The 13174-nt window shown below is 36.8% G+C and overlaps 1 protein-coding gene across 2 annotated transcripts in view; it reads left to right on the plus strand.

Moving 5' to 3' along the window:
- The window catches only part of sgsm1a (small G protein signaling modulator 1a), a 104775-nt gene that overhangs the window by 75091 nt on the left and 16510 nt on the right, over positions 1 to 13174 (plus strand). The window contains exons 12-16 of one of the 2 annotated variants that reach the window (XM_028825164.2): positions 1961 to 2090; positions 8032 to 8214; positions 8683 to 8809; positions 11005 to 11069; positions 12003 to 12148. In XM_028825164.2, the coding sequence (XP_028680997.2) occupies positions 1961 to 2090; positions 8032 to 8214; positions 8683 to 8809; positions 11005 to 11069; positions 12003 to 12148 (651 nt within the window). The remainder of the gene's footprint in view (positions 1 to 1960; positions 2091 to 8031; positions 8215 to 8682; positions 8810 to 11004; positions 11070 to 12002; positions 12149 to 13174) is intronic. The other variant, XM_051921385.1, reaches the window with a different exon arrangement.

The following is a 13174-nucleotide window of genomic DNA, read 5'->3' on the forward strand; positions in this document are numbered from 1 at the left end:
TATACATGTCATTTTTGAACAAGAAAGCAATAGTATTATGAGGCCCTGCGGTGGGCTGGCGCCCTGCCCGGGATTTGTTTCCTGTCTTGTGCCCTGTGTTGGCTGGGATTGGCTCCAGCAGACCCCCGTGACCCTGTAGTTAGGATATAGCAGGTTGGATAATGGATGGATGGATGCATAGTATTATGAGATTGCGAGATTTTAAAGGAAGACCAGCAGTGAATAAAAGCTCAGCACTTAGTCTTCCTGAGCAACAACCTTTCACCGTCCCAGGGAGTGGGTTCCTCCAGACAGATCAAATCACAGTAAACTTTTCATGCCATGTGGTTGGTTTTGTTTTGATTTACTATTTCTATGCCCCATATCCTCCATTGTAGAACACCAGTGCGGGCAAGATATGCTTTTTTTTTTTTTTTTTTTTTAATTACAGGAACCACTTAATTTTAGAACACAATTTTGTGTGGCAAATACATATATAGCATATCCATCCATCCATTATCCACCGCTTATCCAAGGTCGGATCGCGGGGGCAGCAGCCTAAGCAGGGAAGCCCAGACCTTCCTCTCCCCGGCCACCTCCTCTAGCTCCTCTGGGAGGACCCCAAGGCGTTCCAAGGCCAGCCGAGAGATATAATCCCTCCAGCATGTCCTGGGTCTGCCCCATGGCCTTCTCCCAGTGGGGCATGCCCGGAACACCCCCCCAGGGAGGCGTCCAGGGGGCATCCTAATCAGATGCCCGAACCACCTCAACTGACTCCTCTAATTGCGGAGGAGCAGCGACTCTACTCCAACTCTCTCCCGGATAACTGAACTCCTCACCCAATCTCTAAGGGAAAGTCCAACCACCCTGCGGAGAAAACTCATTTTGGCCGCTTGTATCCGTGATCTTGCTCTTTCGGTCACTACCCAAAGCTTGTGGCCATAGGTGAGGGTAGGAACGTAGATTGACTGGTAAATCGACAGCCTCGCCTTTTGGCTCAGCTCTCTCTTCACCACGACGGACCGTTACAGAGCCCACATTACTGTGGATGCCGCACCGATCCGTCTGTCAACCTCCCTCTGCATTCTTCCCTCACTCGTGAACAAGACCCCCGAGATACTTGAACTCCTCCACTTGAGGCACTGTGTTCCCAACCCGGAGAGAGCATTCCACCCTTTTCCGGCTGAGAACCATGGCCTCGGATTTAGAGGTCAACATATATAGCACATCTGTGAAGAAATATCTTTGACTTGAAAAATACTGAACTTTACCTTTAATAGATGTTCCTTGAAAACAAAATAATAAATGCTTCAAGCTTGACCACAACCACAAATATTTAAGTGGAAAGACCCAATGTTCACAAGTTTATCTGATGAACCACTCTTTCTTACTCCTACAACTACTAAGCATTAGGTGGGGAAGGCTTGGGATTTGACCTGTTAGTAAAAAGTCCTGAAAACCATAACTGAGTTATAGCTTTATGAATAACAGCCTGTTTCTATGTAAAAGTTAGTTTATTCAAAGATTTTGAAGATATTTGAACCCTAGATAAGAAGTATACAGTACTATTGTTGAAAATAAAATTGTAATATTGCGCTACCTCCATTTCAATTGCCATTGTACAGAACAGAGATGGTAGAATTGTGAAATGGTAGATTTCATAGAGATTTATAGTCCAGGTATATTTGGTGTCAGCTACAGAGGGTAATATTCTGTTTTTCATCCCCTGGTTGCAAAAAGTAGTCAATGATAGAAATAAACCTTCAAGTGAAAATCTGCTAGCAGTAAAAAATAAACACTTTGTATAGTTTACAGAGGGCACACAAAAGTCATCACCTTAAAAGTCCTGGATTGAGTATTTTGTTTGGCTCTTAGCCCAGTCCCTTGAGCAATGCAAAAGACTACATAAAGGCTGCCACATTTCACAGGAAAGAGACATGCTTAATCCGATACAGAATTGCTGTTCGTTTCACTTATTTAGGGGAAGGTATTCCCAAAACTCCGAAAGAGAAGTCCTCAGGGATCCTCAGAGTCGGTTTCAGACAAGGAGGATGATGAAGCAACAGACTATGTGTTTAGGATCCTGTTTCCAGGCAGTGAGTCTGAATTTGGTATGTATATTCAACTTTGTTGTCTCTCATCTTGATAACATTATGTCTTACTTCTGATTGGAGGCTAATATGGTTAACTGTTTAGTTCAGTGGAATTTTAATAATACCTTACCACATTGAAGTTCGCTCCAATGCAGTGTTCATATGCAGAGAATTAGTACAGTTGTTTATATATTTTTATTCATGAAACATTGACAGGTTAAGTGACTTGCTATGGCGCAGCTAGTGACAACTAAATCAACAACCTGGTGATATAAAATATTTAGCTATCAGTTCATACTTCCTACATTTTACAACATTGTGTGCTTTAAGACTAAAATACCTGAGAAAGTGACCAAACCAATAGAAAGACATAATACTTTGAGCTTGTATTTTAAGTTTTCTAATCTTATCTATAAAGGAGAATGTAAAATGTTAGTTGTATTTTTTCATTAATTGATAACAGGGGTATTAAAATTCTTGAACATTTTGAGCCTATAAGTGTAGACATAGATAATGAAAAATTCAGTATTATTATATTCTATAATTTAATATATTCTGTATTATTAGTAATTTGCAGGAAAGAATTCACATTAAACTGGTTGCTATCTGAAATATTTTGCCATTTTCCTGTTTTAGGAAAATGTAAGCAGCTGTCCTTGCTAACATCTAACATTTGTGTATAAAAGCCATCAACCAATTTGCAGTCTATTTAAATTAATAATTTTAAACATAACTGCTTCAAAATAAAACAAATCTATGCAGCTCAGTATTAATTACTTTAATTTAGCAAGCACATTTTCTTTAGTTTCACTAAATTTTGCTAGATTTATACTTACAGTGCAGTATCTTTTTATGAGTCTCATGTGAAGTTTTTGGATTATGTTAATATATTTTGCATGTGTATCAGTGGGCCTTAATAAATACAATGCCAGAAAACCTAGGAACAATTGATTTCTGTGTTACTTGGTGTTATCAGACAACAAAGTACTCTACCATAAATTGCTTCACAAAGTACACAATCCAATGCAAAGCAACAAAGATAATTAAAATCTGATGTTTCTATCTTTTAACTTTTCCTGTGTAAATCTGTGGTTTTAGTATTTGAATACCACAAGCTAAGATCAGAAAAATGTTGTATCATTATTTTAGTATCATTATTTCATAGGGCTCTAGGCTTCAAAGATTTTACAATTCTAAGAACTGTTAAAGTTTAATTGTGGTTGTGGGATTTGCTTTTGTGACTAAATCATGAAAATCTGTTAAAAGCTCTAAGTAGAAAATGTTGAAATTGTCATAATTATTTATATATATGGATTTGCCACACAAAATTTTGTTCTAAAGTTAAGCATTTTCTATAAATTTTAAAACGTACGCAGTATGTTTTGGCATCATAAACATGCATTAGAAATGGACATGTTTTCTTAAACTGAAACTTTTGCTGCCTTAAAGAGGGCGCATTCAGTAAGTTTTAGACTTTTATTTTCTGGGGAGCTCGTTGCTCCATAGGTTACATTAGAAAACACCAGGATCAACTATGTATTTTTTTTTTTAATTTATAGAAAATGTTCAACTTTAGAACACAATTTCGCATGGCATACAATGTTGGTGAAGAAATAGCTTTGACTTGAAAAATACCAAACTTATGCTTTAAAATTCTTTCCCCAGTAGTTTATGCTGCGAAATGGGAACAGGCAGCTTTACATAAGGATTATGATAAAGAGAAATATATGGCATTCATGAAATAAAGCAGTAAAACTATAAATATGTTAGTGTCTGTCACCGTAGCGCATTTGTCCCTATAATAACTTGTTGCAAATAATTAGATACTAGGATGAATGTATTCCTATGGATCCTTGCTGATCTCTGAACTACAGGGACATCAGAGAACTGCAGAAGTACAGAAATCATTTTATTTTATATATACTTTTTCATGGTGAATATCATAATAAAGTAATTTATTTGTGCAATATATTTTCCACAGATAAAAATATACAGTATTCAGGTAGCCCAGAGGTATAAAGTAAACCAGAAATGAGATAAAAGCCAATGGAGTAAAATTCTATGCATATTACCTTCATTTGAAAATGAAGTAAAATAGGAATTGCTAGGGTTTTAACCTATTTGTTCCTGAAACTGAAAACAGTGACGATGGGGAAAAAGTGTTTTTAAAGGGGAGAGACAAGCAATGGGCTTAAGATGGACAGGAGCCAGACACCAGAAAACACTAGGAAAAAACAAGTGCCAAAAGTGTTAGGTTACAGCCAGGGTTTATTCTCTGGCTCATGTTTACTCTTTTTTATTGTCATTTTTGTCAGTTTATACTTATTATTTCTCATGTTTTAGTGTTATTTCTATTAATTGTGTTTATTATATGTTAAATATGTGGAACCCCAAGACATGGGTCCACCCTGACATCACAACTCCTGGGACTACTTTCTGGCTTTATAAGTCAGCCAGAAAGAGAACCCAGCAGAAGAACATTGAGTTATATTTGGAGTGTATAGTAAGTATTGATTTTTTATTTGAATTTTCTTGGTTGTAGAATTTTTACTTACTTCTGTATTTGGATTTTTCCCGTTGAATTATGTTCTTGGATTGGCCGCCATCTAAAATAGAAAACATGCGATGGCATCAAATGTGATGACAACACACAAACATTATAACTGAATGGGTTAATCGATCCCTACATAAACTGAAAGACTTGTCTTTGTCTATATTTTTTCCAGTTTCTCCTGAAGAGTGGTTTTCAAATACAACTTGAGGAATAGCATTAGAAAATACTAAACATTTGCAGTCTATAATATACATGTTTTCATTATTTTTACATTGTAATTGATGTCCCTTTGTTTAATGTATTCATTTTTGAGCTTCATCTTTTTTCAGTTTTATTATCTGGTGAGTAAGGTACTATTTTGTATTATAATCCTATAAACCCCATCTTTAAAACATGATGAAGGAGAGTGTTTTCCTCTTGCTAATTAGATTGTGCTGCGTCTGTGGAAAGAACAAATAAAATTACATCTAATTGGCCAATCCAAGGGCTGTTCCTCACTAGATAATAAACATGTTCACAATGCAAAGTTTTTTCTTACACCCGGAATTAATTAATAGTCCAAAGGATGTAAAATGAAAGGTGAATTCTGGACACATCAACATAAATCCAGCCAGCATGGCAGCAAATTCATATCAAAATTGCAACAGCGACCTCCTAAGTTTAATTAGAAAGCCTGTAAGTGGGGTGAATAAGTTTCTTCTTGTTGGGCAGTAAACAGGTGTCATTTCTCTTTCAGATTGGTGTCATTCATCACATTTAAAACTTATTTTCACTTTTTCATGGTGTAATTTCCTAAAGGCTGTTCTATAATTATAGCTACTATCAGGTTCACTGCAAAGATTAACATATTGTTTACATTCCACGCCAATGACTTTTCAATTGAATGTTGTAATCCCAGCTTTTATTTGTCCAACAAAAGTTTATTCTTCTTATCTTTGAATCCATTTTACTTTTTTCTACTTGATGTACAGATAGAGGTGAAAATAAATATGTAGCTTGTTAAAGGCAAGTTAGCTGTCTGCTACAATTAGTTTAGCTTTCAGGCACTACTTCTCTTCAATCATATTACTGTCAGCAATAGAACTTATATTTGTACTTTAGACAAACAAGATATTGGAGGTAATCACCTCCTTAACAGTAAAGTCACACCTAGCAAATAAACAAGGTTGCACCACACAGTTTCAGTTGATTAAAGAAAGAGGACACTTAACGCAAATATAAGGTTTGCTGTGAAAAAAAAGAAAACATATTCAAATTGTACTTATTAGAGAATAAGAATTTCATCTATGAAAGAGAAAAGAAAGGGCTTCCCAGGCCCATTTCACACAGAATAGGTTAGATACAAACAAAACAGAAAACACATGCCTGTTATATGAATCATCTCTGTTGTGGACTTCAGGGGGAAAAGCTCAAGAGCTGACTCCTAACCCAAATTAAGAACAAAGTTACAATAAAAAGGAGGATTATATTGATAAAGGAATAATTGTACTGGGAGTGTTGTACTGGGGAGAATCATATAGTGCTGCAGCATACTGCCATTTAGTGGCTTGGGGAATAGTAACAACACCACTAAGACTACTTTTACACATTTTTTCACACTGTCAAGTCAAGTCAAGTTGGGGAGCATGCACTGGTACAGTGTGTTGCTGTACCCACTACACGTCAAAACAGCTCGGGATCCCGGTTGGCAACCCCTCAGGTAGACACGCGGTCCATTCCTACCCTCCGGAAATGACCCTCTATCTGCTGCAGCCAGGTGTTACGTGGGCGACCCCTTGGCCTGGTACAGCCACTTGGGTCCCCAACAATGAGGATCTTATGAGCTGGATCACCCTCTGGGAAACGCGCCACATGGCCATAGTGCCGTAACTGGCACTCCCTTACAATGCTGGTAAGGTGCCTCATTCAGGAATCCATGAGCAACTGCTCATTCGACACAAAGTCAAACCAACGGTACCCAAGGATTTTCCAGAAAGACACAGTACCAAAGGAGTCCAGTCTTCGTCTCAGGTCACTGGATAGCGTCCATGTCTCACAACCATATAGTAAGACAGGAAGCACCAGAACTCTAAAGACTCGGACCTTCGTCCCTTTGCATAGATATTGGGAGCACCACACACTCCTTTCCAGCGACCTCATGACCCCCCATGCTCTTTCAATTCGTCTACTGACTTCACAGGAAGAGTCACCAGAGACATGAATGTCACTGCCAAGGTAAGTAAACCTCTCAATAAGGTCAACACTCTCTCCGCAAACAGACACACTGCTGATGGCTGTGCCCAAGAGGTCATTAAAGGCCTGGATCTTGGTTTTTATCCAGGACACTCACAAACCCAGACACTCAGACTCCTCACTCAGTCTCTCGAGCGCCCCGATCAGAGCCTCCATTGACTCCGCAAAGATCACAGCATCGTCAGCAAAGTCAAGATCCGTGAATCTTTCTTCACCAACAGATGCCCCACAGCCGCTGGACCACACAACCTTGCCCAACACCCAGTCCATACAAGCATTGAAGAGTAGGAGTAAGAACACACCCCTGACGAACCCCAGAATCAACTGGAAAAAACGCAGAGGTCCCGCCTCCACTGTGCACAGCACTCACAGTACCACTGTACAGGCCAGCCATGATATCCAGCAACCTCGAAGGGATCCCGCGAACCCTCAGGATGTCCCACAGGGCAGCCCGATCAACTAAGTCGAACCCCTTGCGAAAATCGACAAAGTCTGCAAAGAAACTCTGCCGATATTCGCGTTTGCGCTCTATGAGAACCCTCAGTGCCAGGATGCGGTCAATGGTAGACTTCTTAGGCGTAAAACCAGACTGTTCCGGTCGCTGGTAGGTGAGCAAGTGATCACAGATCCTATTGAGGACGACCCTAGCAAGGACCTTACCCGGCACCAAGAGCAGTGTTATCTCCCTGTAGTTGCTGCAATCCAGGCGATCACCCTTCCCTTTCCAGATAGGGAAAAAGATAACATTACAATGCTGAATGCAGCAGCTGTAGATTCTTTCTCAGAGCCTATCAATAGATTTATTATTTGGTCAGATTTATCCAATTAAGATCCCTGTCTTCAGTTGTAAACTTTTAGGAACAGATGTAATTTAAAAAAGGTAAATATTAAAATTAAAATTGCTTTATATCCTTTTGACTGTAGAAAAGAAAATGAAACATAACATGAAAGAATGGGAATTAAATGTGTTTAAAACGACTATTATATCAAACCTATACACTATTTTTCTTTAGCTCATACAAAGAAAATACTCTTGCTAAAAGTTAATTTGGTTTGACTATGCGTGAACTATTTCTCAGGAGTTTCCAGTTTCTACTACTTACATGTTCAGCAGGCATTATGGCTGTTGCATTTGGCTTCTCTCACCAATACTGATTTTTTTTTTGTCTGCAGTTACCATTGCTGTTCATCATCATCGCCACTTCTCTAATTCACTTATCCCTATCTCCCATTCCTTCTTCTTGACTTTCTGGAGACTGTTCCAAAGGACAGCATGCACTGAACGGACTGTTGTCATCCCAAAACGTTACTTTAATTTCTCAACCTGGGTATCTTTTGATGTGGACAAGATAAAGAGTGACTAACATTTTTTTTCCTACCTCAATATATACTGTCTTCCTGCTTTAGCTACAAATCACAGCCTGCTTTGGAAATATTTTTGTATTGAATATGTTTTTTTAATCGCCAAGTATCATTCATAGGCATCAAACTATGCTGTCTCCTTCTTATTCTTATTGTGCTGAAGCAGTTTCTTCAATTTCTGGATTCTTCTCTTTTTCTGAAGTAATGTATATTTAATGCTTCACATGCTGGTATTTGTTAAAAAGTTGAAGCCAGATCTACTATGCACGGTGCTAACTTTAAAAATCTGCATTTCATTTGATTTCCTTGGCATCTTTTAATCGGGTTATTCTTGGCTTTTTGTTATCACTCAAATTGGAAAAAGCACGAGTTTGATTTTTATTATTTTGCAGTCTCTTTTTGTATATGATATTGACAGAAGCTTTGTAAATATTTTTTACTTACATTATTTCTCACATTTAGTTACACAGGAACTTCTTGACCAAGCAGCCTCTATCTGGCACCCCACGACAAGGAAATCTTCTTGCTCTTCATGTTCTCAAAGTGGTTCTTCTGATGGAGGGCCTCCTAATGGCTGCAATCATGAGCGGTAAATCTAGCTGCTTTCTGGGGGAACAGTGTAGCTAAAGGACGTTTCAACCAATTAATCAATTTTTATTTTATGTGGTGCCTTTCCTAGAGTCCAGTATCACAAAGCACTTTACAAAGCAAATAAGAAAATAATGACACACTGAAAAAACGTTTAGAAATGTCCAGATATAATTGAGGAAAAATACACCAAGCGGTACATAGATAGCAGAGAATAATCCAAATTAGTATACCAGAGAAAACTGAGTTGAAAGATAAATATAAATAAATATATTTTTTCTCTTTTTTTGTATTCACAATCTTTCTTCTGCCTGAAAAGATTTATTCACCTGCTTGCCAACTATAACCTTTTCCAGTTCAATCAAAGACATACTTTTTTACTATCCTCTAAGGACATGTGAATAGAACATCCTACTCCTCTGTAGATATTCAGAACAATCAACAATAATGGAACACATTCAGAATTCCATGTGTTGGTGCCAACTTCACAGTGAATTTTAAACAAAAAGATTTTATGCAATACTACAACTTGATTTAGATAGCAGCACACACAATGAAGTCTGCAAGTCTATAGGAATCAATGCTGAGTTGATTTTTAGGGCTTCTTTGAAGTTACTTTGGGTTTCATATATTAAATGCTATTAAGACAGTCCAAAATGACCAGGAATTTTTATGTTTATAATCTCTGGAGCAGCAGTTTTCTTAGAAAAGGTCTTTTTTATTCTAAGAAAATGATGTTCCCTGCAACCTTGAATTGGGTAAACAAATTTAAAAAGCTTGAATCTATATCAAAATGTTCTCAAAAAAGCAGTTCATGCGTTTATAACCTCTAGATTAGATTATTGTAATAGTCTGTACCTTAAGGTTGATCAGGCTTCCTAACATGGTGCAGAATGCTGAGGCCCGTTTTTTAAATCACACTCACAAATGTGACCATATTTCCCCAGTACTTGCCTCACTTCACTGGCTTCCAATTCATTTTCAAATTGATTTTAAAATTTTTTTATTGGTTTTTAAATGCCTAAATGGACTGGCGCCTTCTTACCTCTCGGATCTTTTAAAAAATTTACACCGTGAAGAGGGCACATAGGTTGTCCAGCTAGTTGCTCCTAGTGGTTCCTAGATCGAGATATAAATGGAGAGGTGACTGGGCTTTTTCGGTAGCTGCTCCCTCTCTGTGGAATAGTTTACCAGAGTATATCAGAATGGCCCACTCTTTAGTCACATTTAAGTCATTACTGAAGGCTTACTTCTTAACGCTGGCTTTTGAATCAATGGTGTAAGTGAGTCATTTTTTCTCTTATTGTTATCTTGTTGCTGACATTTTAATTTATTCTAATTTCCTTTATTTTAAATTTATTTTTAATTCTATGTGACCAATTTGTATGTCATTAATTTTATCTATTTTATTTTTGAATGTCCAGCACTTTGTTCAGCATTCCCTGTATTTTAGTGTGCTTCATATAAAAATTTTTGTTGTTGTTTGTTGGAGGGGAGAGGTAGTCCTTTCCCTGCAATTTATATTCAGAATTGACCTGTTTTTCCAAGACAATATGTGTATACAACACTTACTTGGTTAAGATTTGTCATCCAAATGGGTTGGAATGTGTAGTGGTCTGTAATTATAAAATTGCCAGATCATACTGAACATACTGAACACTGAGTTAAATCGTGTGTTAGCTCCAAGTACTAGAATAGTGTTTTGGCTTCAGGTCAACCAATGAACATGTACCGTTTCATCCCCAAATCATGTATAAACAATAAGAAAGAGATGAAGAATAATGACAATTAAAATGTTAACTATAACAATAAAAGAAGATGTGATGGTATGTTAGTTTGCACTGCTGTGTATCAGGCTTATCAACATGGTCTGATTCATGACATCTGGGTGGTCTCCAGTTTCTTCATATATCCCATTGTGCATGTTAATTTAGTCTTGTGAGGTACTGACATTAATCAATAGTTGGGTCTTGTGTATAATGCAGTCATAATAGGTTATTGCCTCTAGTGATGTAAAAAGGTGGTTTAATAAAATGGATAAATGAATAATAAAAATCCCTGTTTGCATTTCTTTATATTTATATTTTTTCCAGTGCTGAAATGGATAAAAGAAAGTTTTTGCACTTAATTCACAAAAATTATTTCAGTGAAGTTTCTTTTGCCTGTTGTGTTATGATTTGTATGATTAATTTTTAGGGCCCCTCTGAAGATGCTTTGTGACAACATGAAGTATCAGATTATCTCAAGAGCTTTTTATGGATGTAAGTGTTGCATCTCATGTGCTGATTTTCTTTATATGCAAACATAACAGTATTTGAGGGTGTGGTTACTGTAGATACCATGTTCTTATTGCTTGTTATGAACTGTTGCTTTGAAGTAATTCAGAAGTTTTCATGTTTCCATCTTTTTTTAAGAAGTTGCATGCGCACTAGACTTAAGATTGACTTGGGCTCAGATACTCAGAATTATGTTTTTGTGCACTTGTGTATTAAAACTTGTCAGTTTTGTCAAATTTAGACTGGTTCATTTTTTGCTTGGAGTCATCTGTGTTTCATCCTTGCTTGTACTAACCGACGTTTATATCTTTTTAAATATGAAGTACTTAGCATTGATGTGGTTTCCAAACTATACTACATTCACCACTTTCACAAGCCCCAGTAACCCTATTGTACCCATTTAGTCAGAAATACAGAGAATACTGGAAAAAAATACTATTTAAAATCCTGCATTTTTAAATATTTTTTGTTATCAAGTGTTCAGTCAATGCAAGATCTTTACCTGTTGCAGCATGACTTCACAGATTATGCAATGCAAAAACTAATAACATACTCCATTGCTGTAAAAATTCTGTTGGTCCTGCTGCATTTACAAGTGGTGTTGTAGTAAGAGGAAAGCAATGATTACAGTGCTCTTTATGAAACCTAGAAGGAATTCTAAAAGCCTAAGTAGAAGTAGAGAGAAACAATTCTTTGGTGTACAACATAAACAAAAACGATGTTCATTTCCCTTAAGTTGATTACTGCACTGATCTAGAGATAATAGTGCAATACTTGAGGAAACAAGCAAGTGAGAGAGAGAGAGCTAATAAGTTGAAATCAACTTCCTGATGAATGTCATGTATTTTTCTGCAGCCACCCTCATCAAACGTTGTCGTGGAAGGGTCCTAATTGTCTCATGTTTTTCTCATTATATAGGGCTTGCATACTGTAGGCATTTGTCTACTGTACGCACTCATCTCTCAGCACTCGTAAACCCCATCATTGTGGACCCCAGCATTCCTCACGAAGCCAGTGGAGGTCTGACAGGAGATATATGGCAAAAATATCTGCACGATAACATGGTAAAGTGTGCTTTTTTATTTACTTTCTAGCGTAAGCAGTAACTAAATGAGGAATTACATATATAAATTAAAACATTTGTCTATTTTGTCAGTTTTTTAAAAATTAGCCTCTTGCCTTAGCTAAATTGCATAGATCTATATCCAAATCATTTAAACTGTAGTGTAGAGTTTAACTTATTAGATTGAACATGAAGCTTTTGCCTCTTTGTTTGGCCAAAACTGTTTTTTTTTTTTTCTTATAAAACCAAAGTTTGGCCTTCATTCTGTATTGTATGGCAAATGTATGCTAACAGTTGGGATCCAGTTCTTGTGAGTCCATCCACACAAAGAGTACAACAACTTTACTTTCACTAATCAATTCTCTGACACCTGGGAAAATATGGGCAGCTTTTCCATGTTAATCTATCTTCCATTTTTTGTTTATATGCCAACTTCATTCAAATCATTCTCACAGATATGCAAACCATGTCATACACAAACACTTTACTTTGACAATGGAATGAAAATATATTTGCCCTCTGTCTGATGTCCTCTATTACTACACATTTTTGACAATTTATGTTGTCAGAACTTCAAACTAAATCTAATATTAAAGACACCCTTAGTGAAAAAATCATGTATTTTTTTTACTGAATGAAAGTAATTCCTCAGCCTGAACTACAGCAGCACTGTGTGCAAAAGTAATTGCCCTCCTACACCTAATAACATGTTGCGCCACTGTAGCTGCACTTTACTAGCTGCACATACTGAAGAAACGAAATTCAATCACGGGCAGTTATACTTTGCGTTGTCACGATGAATGTCCAAACACAGAATCAAAATTCAATGCGATATTGATGAAAATTTAATTCAAAAAAATGTTTTTACTGAAGTTTTACAGTAAAAGTGTAAGTTTAAAAAGTATTTGCGTGTTAATTTCAAAGCCAAACAGAATGAAATCGTATTACGTACAATTTACTTTCAAATTATTGCGTTTTACTATTGTTTAATATGGTTAATTACTCGCTGTAATGTAAAATAGTTCTG

The sequence above is a fragment of the Erpetoichthys calabaricus genome, chromosome 18, assembly GCF_900747795.2.
Source record: "Erpetoichthys calabaricus chromosome 18, fErpCal1.3, whole genome shotgun sequence".
Lineage (NCBI taxonomy): Eukaryota > Metazoa > Chordata > Cladistia > Polypteriformes > Polypteridae > Erpetoichthys > Erpetoichthys calabaricus.